This window comes from Myotis brandtii, unplaced genomic scaffold (assembly GCF_000412655.1).
Source record: "Myotis brandtii unplaced genomic scaffold, ASM41265v1 scaffold667, whole genome shotgun sequence".
Taxonomy (NCBI): domain Eukaryota; kingdom Metazoa; phylum Chordata; class Mammalia; order Chiroptera; family Vespertilionidae; genus Myotis; species Myotis brandtii.
The window spans coordinates 1367627-1383348 of NW_005370593.1; the positions used below are offsets into that span (position 1 = coordinate 1367627).

General features: G+C 38.6%; 1 protein-coding gene across 2 annotated transcripts in view; it reads right to left on the reverse strand.

The window, feature by feature from the left end:
• NUBPL (nucleotide binding protein-like) overlaps positions 1–15722 on the reverse strand; it is a 237723-nt gene that overhangs the window by 124888 nt on the left and 97113 nt on the right. For both annotated transcript variants that reach the window (XM_014528984.1, XM_014528985.1), the window contains exons 5-6: positions 6106–6145; positions 5925–6015 (exon numbers count right to left, since the gene is read on the reverse strand). In XM_014528984.1, coding sequence (XP_014384470.1) covers positions 5925–6015; positions 6106–6145 — 131 coding nt within the window. The remainder of the gene's footprint in view (positions 1–5924; positions 6016–6105; positions 6146–15722) is intronic.

Consider the following 15722-nt stretch of genomic DNA (forward strand, 5'->3'; position numbering starts at 1 on the left):
AGTCAAAATCGAAAATAAGAGAAAAGTGTTTCAAAATCAGGAGAATAAAAAGGAACACATACTGCCCTAACCGGTTTGGCTCAGTGGATAGAGCGTCGGCCTGCGGACTGAAAGGTCCCAGGTTCGATTCTGGTCAAGGGCATGTACCTTGGTTGTGGGCACAGCCCCAGTAGGAGGTGTGCAGGAGGCAGCTGATCGATGTTTCTCTCTCATTGGTGTTTCTAACTCTCTATCTCTCTCCCTTCCTCTCTGTAAAAAATCAATAAAATATATTTTTTTAAAAAGAAAAAAAAAAAGGAACACACTGACAAATCTAGTACTCAAAATGACATGGCAGCTTTTATCTGTCTAGTTTTCCTAATTGATCATAAAGTTTAACTGCTTTCTATGGCCTAGCTTGCTTTCTCATAATGCATCACAAAATACTTTAATGAACATAATCATATTTATTCATCAGTCTCTTCCCTTCCTTTCAGCAGATAAAGTTGGAAGGAGGTGGGGTGAAATTATGCAGATAAATGACGAGACATTGGCAAGTTGAAGCAGAGACTCCCTATACTACTGCTTCTGTGTCCAGAAAAACAGGTCACTTTCAGAAGATGCTGTTGGTAAAAAGAAGGCGACAAACCACTGTCCTTCACCAAATTACAAAGAATAATCCTGGTAGGGCTCCCCCACCTTAATGAAATCCTTTGCCCCACCTCTTACTCTACTGCTCACCTAATTTCAGTTACTCAAACCTGCCACTCTTAACTAAATTATGTTCCCTTGATATTACTTCATACTTTTAATCTCAAACAACTCAGTTCTACTCCATCACCATGCTTACCTTCTCCCAACCTAATCTTACCCACCTTCCTTTGTGTTTTATGAAACATCACTTCTGCCTAGGGTTGCCAGATTTATCAAATAAAAGTAGAGGAACCTCACTTAGATCAGTTTAAATATCATATACACAACAAATAATTTTTAGTGTGAGCAATTGGAACATACCCATACTGTGAAAAAGTATTCATTGTGTATCTGATACTCAAACTTAACTACATATATCCCGCATTTTATCTGGCAACCTTATTACCACCCTACTGTGAGGTACCTTGATCCTTGACATTTTTCTCACTTTAATAGAAACTGCTTTTCCTCAGTAATACATCATTTCCAAATTTCATCCATAAAAAAAATGCCTAACCTTTCTAATACCCCTCCTTCTCTAAACAAAACCAATTTATATATGACTTTTCACATCCATACCTCTCTCAGCTACTCAATCACTTCTACATCACAAGTGATTTTCTTTTTTTTTATATGATTTTTTAAAAATATATTTTATTGCTTTTTTTACAGAGAGGAAGGGAGAGAGATAGAGAGTTAGAAACATCGATGAGAGAGAAACATCGATCAGCTGCCTCCTGCACACTCCCTACTGGGGATGTGCCCGCAACCAAGGTACATGCCCTTGACCGGAATCGAATCTGGGACCCTTGAGTCCACAGGCTGACGCTCTATCACTGGGAATAAACCGGTAAGGGCCACAGGTGATTTTCAATTATTTGGATCCTCCAATTTTACCCAGTCTCCTGATACCTCCTAACATGTCTTCCTGACAATCAGGCCTTGACTTCAGTGTTTCCCTAATTAGTGCCCTAGATATTTTTCTCCTTTAGACATTCTGCCATGCCAATCCTGAATCCAACCACAGTTTTGCCCATGTCAAATTTAAGTGTCATAGAGTAGCTAAAGAGTTGGCAAAACTAAAAATTCTGATATTTAGCATCCATTGGGCCCTTGCTGCTACACAGGCATCCTATCATTCATATCTTCATCTCTTTTATTATTATTATTATTCCTCTGAAAGCAGTTAAAAAGCACTGCCTCTGGACCATCAGAGGCCCAAACCTGATTTCAGAGCCACCAGCATTAGTTATTGTGACCTGGGATAATCTATTAATAAAGTAAGAACTCCTTGGCCCTCCCTTGGACATACTGAAGAAAAATCTTTAAATGGGAGAATAGAACATGGAGAATAAATCTGAATTTTCAACTAACTCCACAGATAATTTTTATGAATACAGAAATTTGTGGTGATCCAAGATGGTAGAAGCTACCTTCAACTCTTCCCAGGACCAAACTGGAATTACAACTAAAGTATAGAAACATCATCCTAAATAACTAACTGAAAACTAGGCGGGGAGAAGCCTTATAACCAAGGACTTATAGAGGAGGCCACAACAAGACTGGTAGTAGGTACGGAGGCACAAGAGGGCTGGCCAGGCACTCACGGGCAGCAGCTGAAGTTTTGGAGGGATATCTCAGCTGTGGGGAGTGGTCCCCCTGAGAAGTGTGGGGTCTAAACCCCAAGCCGAGATCCCTAGCCCAAACCACCAGAACCAGGAAAGGTGCACAAAATATACTGCTGTAAAAAGCAAAGGGTTTCTGTCTGCCAAGAAGAGATGGCTAGAAACACAGACATCCTCTTAAAGGGCCAATGCACAAAATTTCCTTCACAGCCACTCACCCTGGGCTCCGGCAGAGGAAGGGCAGAGCACACTAGAGTTATGTGGGGTTGATGGCTCTGGGGAGATAGCTGAGAGGATTCCTGTGCTGAGTCATTCCTCCAAACTACAGAAGCCATCTTTCTCAGGCAGAGCATCACCTCATGCAGCATCAGCCTGGGGGAAAGCAATAGCCCCACCACCCATTGGAATCCCTCTCATCTCACCATGTAGAGCTTATGCCCTACTGAGGAGTACAGCCCAAGGCTCTTTAGTGACTGCACCTAACAGACAGCCTGTAGGCGAAGGCTGATCTCTGGGTACTTTGACCTGCCCCTGGGCCTGGTGCTAGTAAAAACAGATCTTGGTGCACAGCTTCTTTCCACATGCATGCAGGCCCAGCAGAGGGAGCTACAAACTATGAATCGCTGATAGCTCCACACAGGTTGCCCAGGACCTGTCACAGAGTCTGACATCTGTCTGTACCACAGTCCCTCCAAAGAGGCCCAGAACCAATACACCCAGTGTCCAGTTCCACACAACAAAAGAGCAGGATCCAGTAAGCTTCATAAGCAGCATATCCATAGGGAGATCTCAGCAGGCACCAAACTGTGCTGAGGCGAATTCTACTTTGTGTGATCAGCACTTGCACAGCAGCCTGCACACTATGTTGGGGGTTGAGCCTGTCAGCCAAACTAAGGGTCAATCCCACACATGAACAGACCACAGGTCACCTACTACATAGGGCCACTGTAACAGACAGGAAGTCATGGCATTTCTACCTGATACATAGAAACACACACGAAGAGGCAGCCAAAATCGGGAAACAAAGAAACAGGCACCAAATGAAAGAATAATGAAATTCTCCAGAGAGCTAAATGAAATAGAGGTAAGTAATTTATCAGATATAGAGTTCAGAGTAATTATTACAAGGATGCTCAACAGCATGAAAAATGACATAGAAAACATAAAAAAAGGACCAGTCAGAAATTAAGAATGTCATATCTGAAATAAATAATACACTGGAAGTACTAAACAGTAGGCTCGATAAAGCAGAGGAGTGAATCAGCTATTTGGAAGACAATGTAATAAAAAATACCCAATCAGAACAGCAAAAAGAAAAAAATTATATAATGCTGGCAATTAACACAATTATTCTATACTTTCTGACAGTATTCAGCAGTAGATAAAAGAGGTTGGGTTATGGCAGGACATTGATTGGAATTGGGATCCTGCCCCTCCTCTCTTACTCAACACTCCACAAAATAATAATAACAACAATAACAATAATAATAATATACTCTGGTTCCTGCAGACTTCTGATCCTTTCACCTCTTTTCTCAAAACATTTTCTTCATTTATAAAAGCAGGTACTAAATATAAGTTTGAACTTCAGGCACAACCTTTTTGTCGCCTAATTAATTTGTACTATCAGAGTTTTTTTAAATAAGAGAAAGTTTATTTAGAAAGTTAGAGGCAAAGAAGAGCCCTCGGAGCTTAGGAGAGAGAAAGGTAAAGGTGACTAGCCTGGGGAGAACAAAATGGGGAGAGGAAAGGTGCCGGTTCCAGGAGAAAGAGCTTGCTGTACTATCAGGTTCAATCTCACTAATTCTGCGGAAACTCCCTTTGCCCCTCTCCTGAGGGCACATGCACACATGCTTTCTCTTCCACCCTCAAGGGCTCACCAGCAAAGATGCTTTTGTCACCTGTTGGAATTAGAGATTTAAAAGGATCCCTGTGATTTTAAAAAGGACACACAGAGGTAGAAAAGAGAGAACTCATGCACATCTGGCTGGGGACAGGCTATGGGTATAAATATGGGGATGCTACATCCCTGAGCTGGAAGCTTAGCCTGCATCTGCATCTCTTTTTTTATTTTTTAATCCTCACCTGAGGATATGTCTTTCATTGATTTTGAGAGAGCAACATCAATCTGTTGCCTCCCATACACACCCCAACCGGAGATCAAACCCACAACCTGGGTATGTGCCCTGACTGGGAATCAAACCTACAACTTTTTGGTGTAAAGGACGTTGCTCCAACCAACTGAGACACCCGGCCAGGGCTTTTTTTAAAAATTGTATCCCTGTATCTCTTATCACTGACTTGACTCTCTAATAAGTCTATGGACACTGTGGAAAGCTGAAGTATTTCTACCGTCGGTGGCCATTCATAAAGGTTTGGGAGGAATTCTTAATCATTTCCTGTTGGGAATTATAACACTAATATAGAAGGGGAAAATTCATATTTAAAACATTCTCACAACAAAATAAGATGTTTCCTTTTGGTGTTTCCAACTTTCTATTGACTCTAACTTTTATTATAAACTAAACTGAGATTTGCTTAGAATTTTCTTTAAAAAAAAAAAAAAGAGAGAGAAAGAGGGGCTGTTACCCACACAAATCAAGTACAAGGTCAACAAGGAATTGGCAGAGAAAGGGTGTTCTTGAGAGTAAAACTGAAATAACCTATTTTGGAAACTGAATGTAAAAGAGGAAGAGATGCAGCCAAGAGACTTAAATAAATGTACTAGGAATAGGATGACACTGAGTCCAGAGACAGAAGAGTACATTTATCAGACTCAAGCAGCAGAAGAAAGACATAATGTTACAATGAAAAAAGAAGAGTTTCAGAATTCAAGACATATTTCATCTACTTGATTCACAACTGGAAATAATTATATGTGTGTGTGTATTATGAATACATACATAGGAATATCTATGATTAGAATTGTTAACCTATAGCATAGTACCTGACCCAAAGTAAAATCTGAATATGAAGTAACTACTATAAATAGGTGGAGAAAATCCAAATTACTAATTACATTTTCCTAGAATATAATTAATAAATTCACAGCTACTAAGAAAAAAAATAAAATTTATTCCTATAAATAACATATAGCCCTTCTGATATTTTAGATAATCCAATCAACGGTTCTCTTCCTTAAGAATTAATTGAAGTTGATTGGGCAGATATTATATACACAAATATATAGCCGTATGTACTCAAGGTAAAACAAAATTTTATTTTATTCTGAAGCACTATAGCTTCTATAATTTTTTCTACATCTGAGTAATTTCTGCACTGCCCTTATAACTCATATTGGCCACAATGAGATTAACCATAAATCTGAAGAAGGCAGATTACTTATAAAATAGATTTCCCCATCTTACTGCAGCCTCAACAGAGCAACAGAACAATATAAAATAAGACACTGGATTTTTAGTACTCATAAATAATGGGGAAGATTAAATCACATAACAGTGAAATTTGATTTTGGCGCCACATAACTCATTATACATTCAGTTTATCAACTGGATTCTTTTCCAAAACATCTGAAACCTAAGTGCAAATTTTAACAGCTCTCCAATAAGCAGCTGCATTAACCACAGTGTGCCAATGATAAAATGATACTCAATGCAAGTTTCTTACCTGCCTCAACAGTTTTTCAATGGCTGACATTACCATAAGGCCTCTCCAAACAACTGGTGCAGTCTCTTCAACCAGGAAGCCCATGGACATACTACAACAGTAAATCAAAAAGACATCTAATTTACATAAGTTAATCAACAGTATTCTGAAAAGAAGTGTAAAGTAAAAAAGATATGCTCACCAAGCAATACCATAATTCAAAAGAGGCTTCATTAGGTTGTCTGAAATTAAAAAAAAAAAAAATCTCTTTGAGAAGAGTCATATATAAACATAATGATTTGTTCTCATCAAAGAGTGCCAAATTAAAATACAAATAGACTACTCATACTCCTGCTCTTTTAACCTCCAACTAATTCATCTCAATTTACAACAGTTTAAACATTTGTCAAGCATAAAACTAATATTTCGAATAGATGTAACTTCTAAAAATGGTTGAGATATTGTTTTATTGAGAACAATTCATCTAGCATTTTCAAATATGCTTTTAAAAATACCTCAATGTTGTCCACCAATTTTGTTCACATATATAGATACATAGGTTACATACATATGCTTTAAAAAATAGCCTCAATAAATAATGTTGTCCACCAATTTGGTTCACATATATAGATTACATATATATGCTTATCTAGGATGCTTACACACATGTGCACACACAAACTCATCTAATCAGTTCTCCCTATTTCTTTTTTTTTTTATATTTTACTGATTTTTTACAGAGAGGAAGGGAGAGGGATAGAGAGTTAGAAACATCGATGAGAGAGAAACAACTGCACAAGCCCCAACTAGGGCCCAGGCCTGGGAGGAGCCTGCAACCAACAAGGTACATCTTGACCGGAATCAAACCTGGGACCCTTGAGTCCACAGGCCGATGCTCTATCCACTGAGCCAAACTGGTTAGGGCCCTATTATTTATTTTTTCTTTACTTGGAGAATTTGAAAAGTATACAAACACCAAAAAGTAGGAAAACTTTATTTTGTACCTTAAAAGCCATAAACTTTATTTTGTACCTTAAAACTTTATTTTGTACCTTAAAAGCCATAAATAAAAAATTCACAGTAAGCATCACACTTTAAGAACAAGGAAAAGAAAAGGATATCCCCTTTGGTCACTTCTGGTCAACATAATATTGAAAGTTATAGCCAGATAAATTAGGAAAGAAAAATAAATAAGTGGGATCCAAGTTGAAAAGGAAAAAGTCAAGTTCTCTCTGTTCATAGATGATATAATCCATGTATATAAGCTATGATGCACACTGACCACCAGGGGGCAGACACTCAACACAGGAGCTGCCCCCTGGTGGTCAGTGCGCTCCTTCAGCCAAGCTCCCATGGCCAGCCAACCTCCCGCAGTCCCTCTCTACCCCCACCCCCACTGGCCAAACTCCCATGGCCCCTCCCTTCAGCCAACCTCCTGCAGCCCCGATCGGCCTGATCACTGGCCAGGCCAAGAGACCCCACCCGTACACGAATTTGTGCACCAGGCCTCTAGTCCTATATAATAAAAGCCTAATATGCAAACTGTCCCCTTGGGCGGTCGTTCGACAGCTTGCTATGACGTGTGCTGACCACCAAGGGCCGGCACAGAATATGGCGGGCGTCGGCAACGCACTGCAACCTCTCGTCAGCTACCTGGGGATGGGGGTGACAGGGATGGAGGTGTGGTGAGAATGCAGGGTGTCCACCAAGCTTGCTCTCACTCCCCGTTACCCTCCCCCAAGATGCCAGGGCTCATGTGCTGGGGAAGCACCCGCACTCAGGTGCCACAAACCCACAAGAAGCCCACCCTGCACCCACACGGCATCTTCCGGGTGAACCAAGCCACAGCCACCGGAACTGCAGGGGCTGGTCAAGCTCCCCATGGGTTCGCGCAGCAGCTGGTCTGCAAGGCCAGTTGGAAGAGAGTGTGCTGCCCACCCAGCTTCCGTGCGGCACCACTGGGTGGCCCAGAAGCCCACGCTGTGCCCCGGCCCGTGGCGTCCAGCCACGCTCACCGAATCTCCACATGGGGACTCAGGCACGATGACTCAGGCGGAGAGGGGCACGCGGGGTCCTGAGGGCCCAGGTGCTGCCCAGAGCCCTGAGGTCAGCTGGAACCTGCCCTTCCACACATGATGCTTGCGCTTCAATTGCCAGCCAGGCCTAGGGACCACACCCGTGAATGAATTTCGTGCACCGGGCTTCTAGTCTTACACATAGAAAACCCTGAATGTTACACACACACACAAAAAACACAATTAAAGCTGATAAATGAATTCAGCAAAGTAGCAGGATACAAAGTCAACATACAAAAATCAGTTACATTTCTATGCACTAATAATGAACAATCTGAAATGGAAACTATGAAAACAATTCTATTTATAAGAGCACCAAAAAATCAAATGCTAAAGAATTAACATAACCAAAGAAGTGAAAACTCTTTAAAATGTACAATGAAAACTACAAAACATTATTGAAACAAAAAAGACATAATAAAAGGAAACATGTATCATGTTCACTAAATGGAATACTTAATATTGTTAAGATGTCAATACTACCCAAAGCATACATATTCAATGCAACCTCTTTCAAAATCCCAATAACATTTTTTATAGAAATAGAAAAATTCCATCCTGAAATTCATATGGAAAATCAAGGGATTCCAAATAGGCAAGTCAATTTTGGAAAAAGAACAAAGGTAGAGGACTCACACTTTCTGAGTTAAAACTTACAATAAAACTACAGTAATCAAAACAGTGTGGTACTGGCATCAAGGCAGACAAATAGACCAATGGAATAGAATGGAGAGCTCAGATATAACCCTTAGCATACTGGGTGAGGCAAAAGTAGTTGTGAGTATGCACAACACAGAGTTTATTCTTGTATTAATATTTATTCATGATTGTATTATTTTTCTTACAAATAACTATAAACCTACTTTTGCCCTAACCCAGTGGTCGGCAAACTCATTAGTCAACAGAGTCAAATATCAACAGTACAACGAATGACATTTCTTTTGAGAGCCAAATTTTTAAACTTAAACTATATAGGTAGGTACATTGTTATTAACTTAATTAGGGTACTCCTAAGGCTTAGGAAGAGCCACACTCAAGGGGCCAAAGAGCCGCATGTGGCTCGCGAGCCGCAGTTTGCCTACCACGGCCCTAACCTATATATACTGGTAATTATAAATAGAATTCGTTAAATATAGAATAGGTACTGTGACCATGTCAAACTGAAAAGCTAAATAAAAAGGAAATAGGCATATGAAAGGCTGCTTTCAAGTTGACATCAAAGATAACTCTGATCTAGAATCAGATCTTTCTGTAGTGATCCCATTGTTAAGTAGTGGACATTTCCATTTACTTGGTATTCCCAGTAAGCCTGAAGCATCTCTGTACCTTCTACTCTATTCCCTGGCTCCAAAACGAAAAGAAGAGTTTTAAATATAGTTGAACATCAAGGTTCAGAAATACATATTTTTAAAAATTATAAATTAAAATCATATAACTAGAGACATTAAGTCCATTTTTAAAAATGAAGATAATGTAGCCAAGAATATGCAATCTCACTTCATGAATTTTAAGGATTATTTAAACAGAGTAAATTAATAAACAAAACAGTTTTATAAAAACCAAACCTTTATCCACATTACTCAAAGGTAAAGAACTTTTATAAAGCAGGAAAGGACAGCCTTAGCAGTTTGATTCCGTGGTTGAGCATCAGCCCACAGACTGAAGGATTGAGGGTTTGATTCCAGTCAAGGGCACATACTTTGGTTGCAGGTTCAATCCCTGGTGGGGGCAACCAATCAATCTGTCTCTCTCACATCAATATTTCTCTCTGACTCTACCTCTCTCTTCCATTCGCTCTAAAAATCAATGGAAAAAATATTCTCGGGTGAGGATTAACAACAACGAAAAACATAGGAAAGGACAGCCAGTGAAAATTTTGTAATATCACTTTCTCACCATCCATTTTCCTACTCCTTCCTTTCTTTCTGAAGCCAAGACCCTTTCTTATGGAAAATTAGGTGCAAGAAAAGAGTTGCATCCACTATTGTTCCTTCAGAAGAATGTCAAGTGACGGTATGATAATGTAGTTCCACCTATTAATATACCCTGAAAAGGTTTAGAATACCCATCTGTGTTCCTAAAATAAAAGAAAATAAGCAAAGGGAAGTAGAATAAAAGAAGGTGATTAAAGGTGAGTACCGGGAAGGTGAGTAAAGATGGGGGAATGAGAAAGGTCAAAACTCAAGTGCCAACCTGGACAGTCAAAGGCAATATTATAATACTGTTTCTAGGAGTGGAAAGTAGGGCATGTAGAATATTAGAGAATGGAGCAGAAAGTAAGACTATGAAGAAAATTTTCTAGTGTTTTTACAAGTACAGTATACACCTACCACTGTTAATATTAAAACAGCCGTGGGCAAACTACGGCCCGCTTGAAATGAATAAAAAAAAAAAAAAAAAAAAAAGACCGTACCCTTTTATGTAATGATGTTTACTTTGAATTTATATTAGTTCACACAAACACTCCATCCATGCTTTTGTTCCGGCCCTTCGGTCCAGTTTAAGAACCCATTGTGGCCCTCGAGTCAAAAAGTTTGCCCACCCCTGTATTAAAATGTCTTTTATCTTCACCATACTTTCCCCTTTTTGTACCAGCCTGAAACTCTATTACCCCATTCCTGGCACCCACCCTTCTCAAAGCTGAAAGCCATTCAGACACACATTTCTTAAAATCCAACCTCTTTCCTAATAAAAACTGACCCTTTCTGTTCCAGCCCATCTCTTCCTTAATCAAGATTCTCGTTGTCTCACGTGGGTGGTTTCCATTAGGAAAATAACCTGATAAAAGTAAACCACATTGAGAACTTAAGCTTTAGAGGATAGAAGTATTTTTAAATGTTGGGATCATATCTCAGAATCTTATCTACTCTGAGGCTAACATTTTCTTCATTTAATCATTCAAAAAATATTTACTGAGTAACCAGAAGTATAGAGACAAATTTGGCACCCTACTTCTGAATACTTACCAGTTTCTATTGTAGAGTAAAGAAGTGAAAGGAAGGCCAGAAAAAAAAATAGGCAATAATGGGACTTTAGGTACTGATGATAAATACTTGCTTTACATACTGTTATTCCAACAACTCATACACCACCATTCCTGGCCTCCAGCCCACCTTACACCTGACTTCACATCACTAATTGATCATATTCTTTCCTGCTTAAGCCAAGTATGGACTCAGAATTTTTTAAACATTATGTTTCAGGTAACCAGCTGTTATTTAAGATGAAAACTATGTGTTATCTCCTAGTTAAAGGGAAAGTCAGGCATCTGGGAAGGAACGATTTTAAAGATGACAGAAGGAACCACACTATATTCAGTCTAGAAGAGTAACAAAAATAGCAATTACATTATGTGTCATGCAGCACTGCACAGATACTTTAAAGATATTGTATTTCACTGAATCCTTATAGCAATCCTATAAGGCAAGTACTATCTCCATTTTACAGTGAAGTAGAAGGCTATTCCCAGCCTCCTCTCTGCTTATCTAAATTCCCTTCATCCATGGCAGCCTCCAAACCAGCTCTCCATAATCATTCCCTCTACTAATCTCCTCCAGCATCTGACAATAAATGTTATCCTGTGTGATTGTTTATCTTTCTTATGCTACTATCCTGCCTCGCCAACTAAATACCATATTCCCCTTGCTCAGTACAGCTGGTGCTCAAAAACATACGTTTATATAATGGCCAAAACAATTTTGTAAACAGTCAAAAGTTAATAGATATTAAAAGAAACCTGCACACCCTCTTTTTGGTCATCCAGGCATGTTTTAGTGCAGTAAAATATTATCTATCATAAGCAAATTAGCCACTTACTAGCTGTATGACATAAAGTCTTCATATATCATACTTCGCATGAAGTAGATGAAAATAAAAAATAAACAAAATTTATCTGCCCAAAGTTACTAGTAAGCAGCTAGCAACAAAAGCAGTAAGGATTTGCAATTAGTCCTTTTTCATACTAAGTCTCACATTCTTTCCACATACATATCCAAAGAAGCAGGAAGTAGAAGGTCACACCAACATATATAAGACCCAAAGATGACAACAGTTGGAAGATTAGCTAATCTAGAAGCAGATTTTCCTTCTATTGCTTGATGATACCCAGACAAGTTCCCTGATTTAGCACACTCTGATGCACCAAGTTATGCTGTAATTAATGTGAATCACCTTTAAGTCCATGGTAGCTAGGGTTACCAGCTATAAAATTGCAGTTGACTGTTTTGGGCTATTTTGACATTTTTTAACTAAATTTCTGTAATTCCCAACATTTCTGTTTATATAGTGACATTTCCAACCTTCCTTCTTATCAAATGTTATGACATATAAAAAGTGGTTTTCTTCTATTAGTCTGCCTGGCTCTAAAAAAATCTCAAATTATTTTTAAGCAGAAATAGTGAGCTCAAATACAAGAGATGCAGGAGCTGCTGGGATTTGAAAAATCCTAGCAATGAATGCACAAGAAAGTGAAGAAAGAGACGCAGTCAGTGGCAAGTTAGCAAAACCAAAAGTGACATAGTAACTAGGATGAGAAAAAGATAACTTAGCACATGACAAGGGCTTCACACAAAACTGCACTTCTTACAGTAACTAAAATGCCTGTTAATGTGAATATTGTGAAGCAACAATAAAGTCTAAACAAAAAAAAATATTAAAAACATAAACAGAATAAAATAAAGAAAATAAACAGATGTATAGCCACAGACAAAACACTAGTTTCAGTGTGGCCTTTATACAAGAATAATAAAAAAAATTGCATACATATAAGAAAAAGCAATGGATACAGACAATAGGGGAGTGAGGGCCTGTGCTAGGGGGCAGGAGCGGGCTGGGAGAGGTCAATGGGGGAAAAGGAGACATGTAATACACCCAACAATAAAGAATTTTTTAAAATATATAAACTCAATTTGTTTTAAGAGAAGAGGGGAAAATACCAGTACAAAGAATAAAACTTAAAAACTATTTTAAGAAGTCTACTGAAAATAGTGATCTAACATTAAAAAAAATGCTACCATAAAGAGATATAACTGTGGAATAATAAACATAAATTATAATAAAAATAAAAACTATAAAAGATAATACATATACTCAGGGGTCAGCTCCTTTCAATAAACACTTTGTATATACAATAAAAGTCTTACTACACTACCCATTCAGTTATACTAGAGGTTTGGGAGCTTATGTGAATGGCTCATGTATCAGAGTATATAGATAAGAGATAAAAGGAAAAAAGTAATAGGAAGCAGAGTCACTGATATGTGACCCCACAGTAAACTGGAGACTGTCCAGAAGGGTAATAAAATTTTGCAATGTTGGATCGTTTTGTGATTTTGGTTACAAGCTGCCCGTACCTCTGCACTTTACTTTCGTAGCTCCTCTGAGTCTGTGTGCTCTTCTCTTTCCTTCTAGTTGTAGAATTTCCACTCAGCCAGCCTTCCTGTGGTTCTGGATGATGACCGTTCTGTCTTTCAGTTGTATTTTTGAAGTTGTTGTCGGAGGCACAATTTCCGGTGTTTTCCTATGCCGCCATCTTGGTCTTCTCAAGAATTTTTAAAAATATATAAACTCAATTTGTTTTAAGAGAAGAGGGGAAAATACCAGTACAAAGAATAAAACTTAAAAACTATTTTAAGAAGTCTACTGAAAATAGTGATCTAACATTAAAAAAAATGCTACCATAAAGAGATATAACTGTGGAATAATAAACATAAATTATAATAAAAATAAAAACTATAAAAGATAATACATATACTCAGGGGTCAGCTCCTTTCAATAAACACTTTGTATATACAATAAAAGTCTTACTACACTACCCATTCAGTTATACTAGAGGTTTGGGAGCTTATGTGAATGGCTCATGTATCAGAGTATATAGATAAGAGATAAAAGGAAAAAAGTAATAGGAAGCAGAGTCACTGATATGTGACCCCACAGTAAACTGGAGACTGTCCAGAAGGGTAATAAAATTTTGCAATGTTGGATCGTTTTGTGATTTTGGTTACAAGCTGCTGATAAAGCATTTCTAGAATAGTAACTGCTTTAAAAATTCCATTCTGTGCCATTCAAGATTATAGGCAACTAATTTATGTAATATCTGTAACTCTAAGAAAGACTATATAAATTAATTTCTATAAAAATGAATTTTATTTTAAAGGATCAATGAACACTCACCACTTAAGAGAATTCTTTTCATTCACTCACTCATTCGACGTATTTATTGAGCACCTACTACATATCAAGCCCAAGGTTTGGAACTAGGGATACACTGGCAAAGGAAAAAATACACAGTATCTTCCATCATGAAATATAAAGTCTATGGGAAAGACAGACACTAATCAAACAATCAAAAGACAAATGTAAACTTGCAACCAAAACAAGTACTACAAAGAAAAATATAGAATTTGGCCTAGTCACAGGGTCTTTGATACAAAGAAAAACTTCATTCTTCAAAGAAACACTTTACAAACTTGGTAATTTTATATAGTATTAGAGGCCCAGTGCACAAAATTCATGCTCTAGGGGGGTATGGTCCATCAGTCTGGCCTGCGCCCTCTCGCAGTCCAGGAGCCCTCAGGGGATGTCTAACTGCTGGCTTAGGCCCGCTCCCCGACCAGCAGTCCGGACATCCTTAGCACTGTCATGGAGGTGGGAGAGGCTCCCACCATTGCCGCTGTGCTCGCCAGCCGTGAGCCTGGCTCAGGGCTTCTGGCTGAGCAGCACTCCCCATGTGGGACTGCACTGACCACTAGGGGGCAGCTCCTGCATTGAGTGTCTGCCCCTTGCCAGTCAGTACGTGTCATAGTGACCAGTAGTTCCACCGTTCCCAGCTGGCATGGCTTAGTGGTTGAGCATCAACCTACAAACCAGTTCAATTCCCAGTCAGGGCACATGCCCAGATTGTGGGCTGGATCCTCAGTGTGGGGTATGTAGGAGGCAGCCAATCAATGATTCTCATCATTGATGTTTCTATCTCTCACTCCCTTTCCCTTCCTCTCTGAAATAAAATATATATATATATTTAAACAATCAGGGAAGATATTGAAAATATTGGGAAATGCCATCATTTATCTAAAGAGAAAAAAAAATCTTTAAATGGATATTAATACCTGAGGTAGCTCCTTCCTCAAAAATGTCACTCATACTAAAAAAGCTAGGTTAAAATTTGAGAAACAATTCAGCTTTTTAAACCAATACTCAAAGATCTGGAATAGTATTGAATTTCAAAACAATTTTTAAACACAGAAATGTTTATAATATCTAGTCTTCAAAAAAGTAGCTAAAGGATATTAACATGAAGACAGCATTTTGCAATGAAAGCCATTCCCGTAACAAGCTTTGTTAGGTTTTATCTTTACACACATTTGCAATTACTTGAACTTACACCGATGTCAACTAATTCAGGTCTTAAAGACTCCCTCTGTATATATGCCTAACATTTTTTTTTTATGCCTAACATTTTTTACAAAAACTATTATTACTGGGGAAAAAAAAACTTTAATTTGAATCTCCTAACAGCAAAGAGCTAAACTTTTCAAAATTTAATAAAAGATATTATGTAAATACTAGTAACCCGGTGCACGAAATTAGTGCACGTTAAAAGAAAATTAATTGCACTAACCGGTTTGGCTCAGTGGATAGAGCATCGGCCTGCGGACTCAAGGGTCCCAGGTTCGATTCCAGTCAAGGGCATATACCTTGGTTGCGGGCACATCCCCAGTGGGGAGTGTGCAGGAGGCAGCTGATC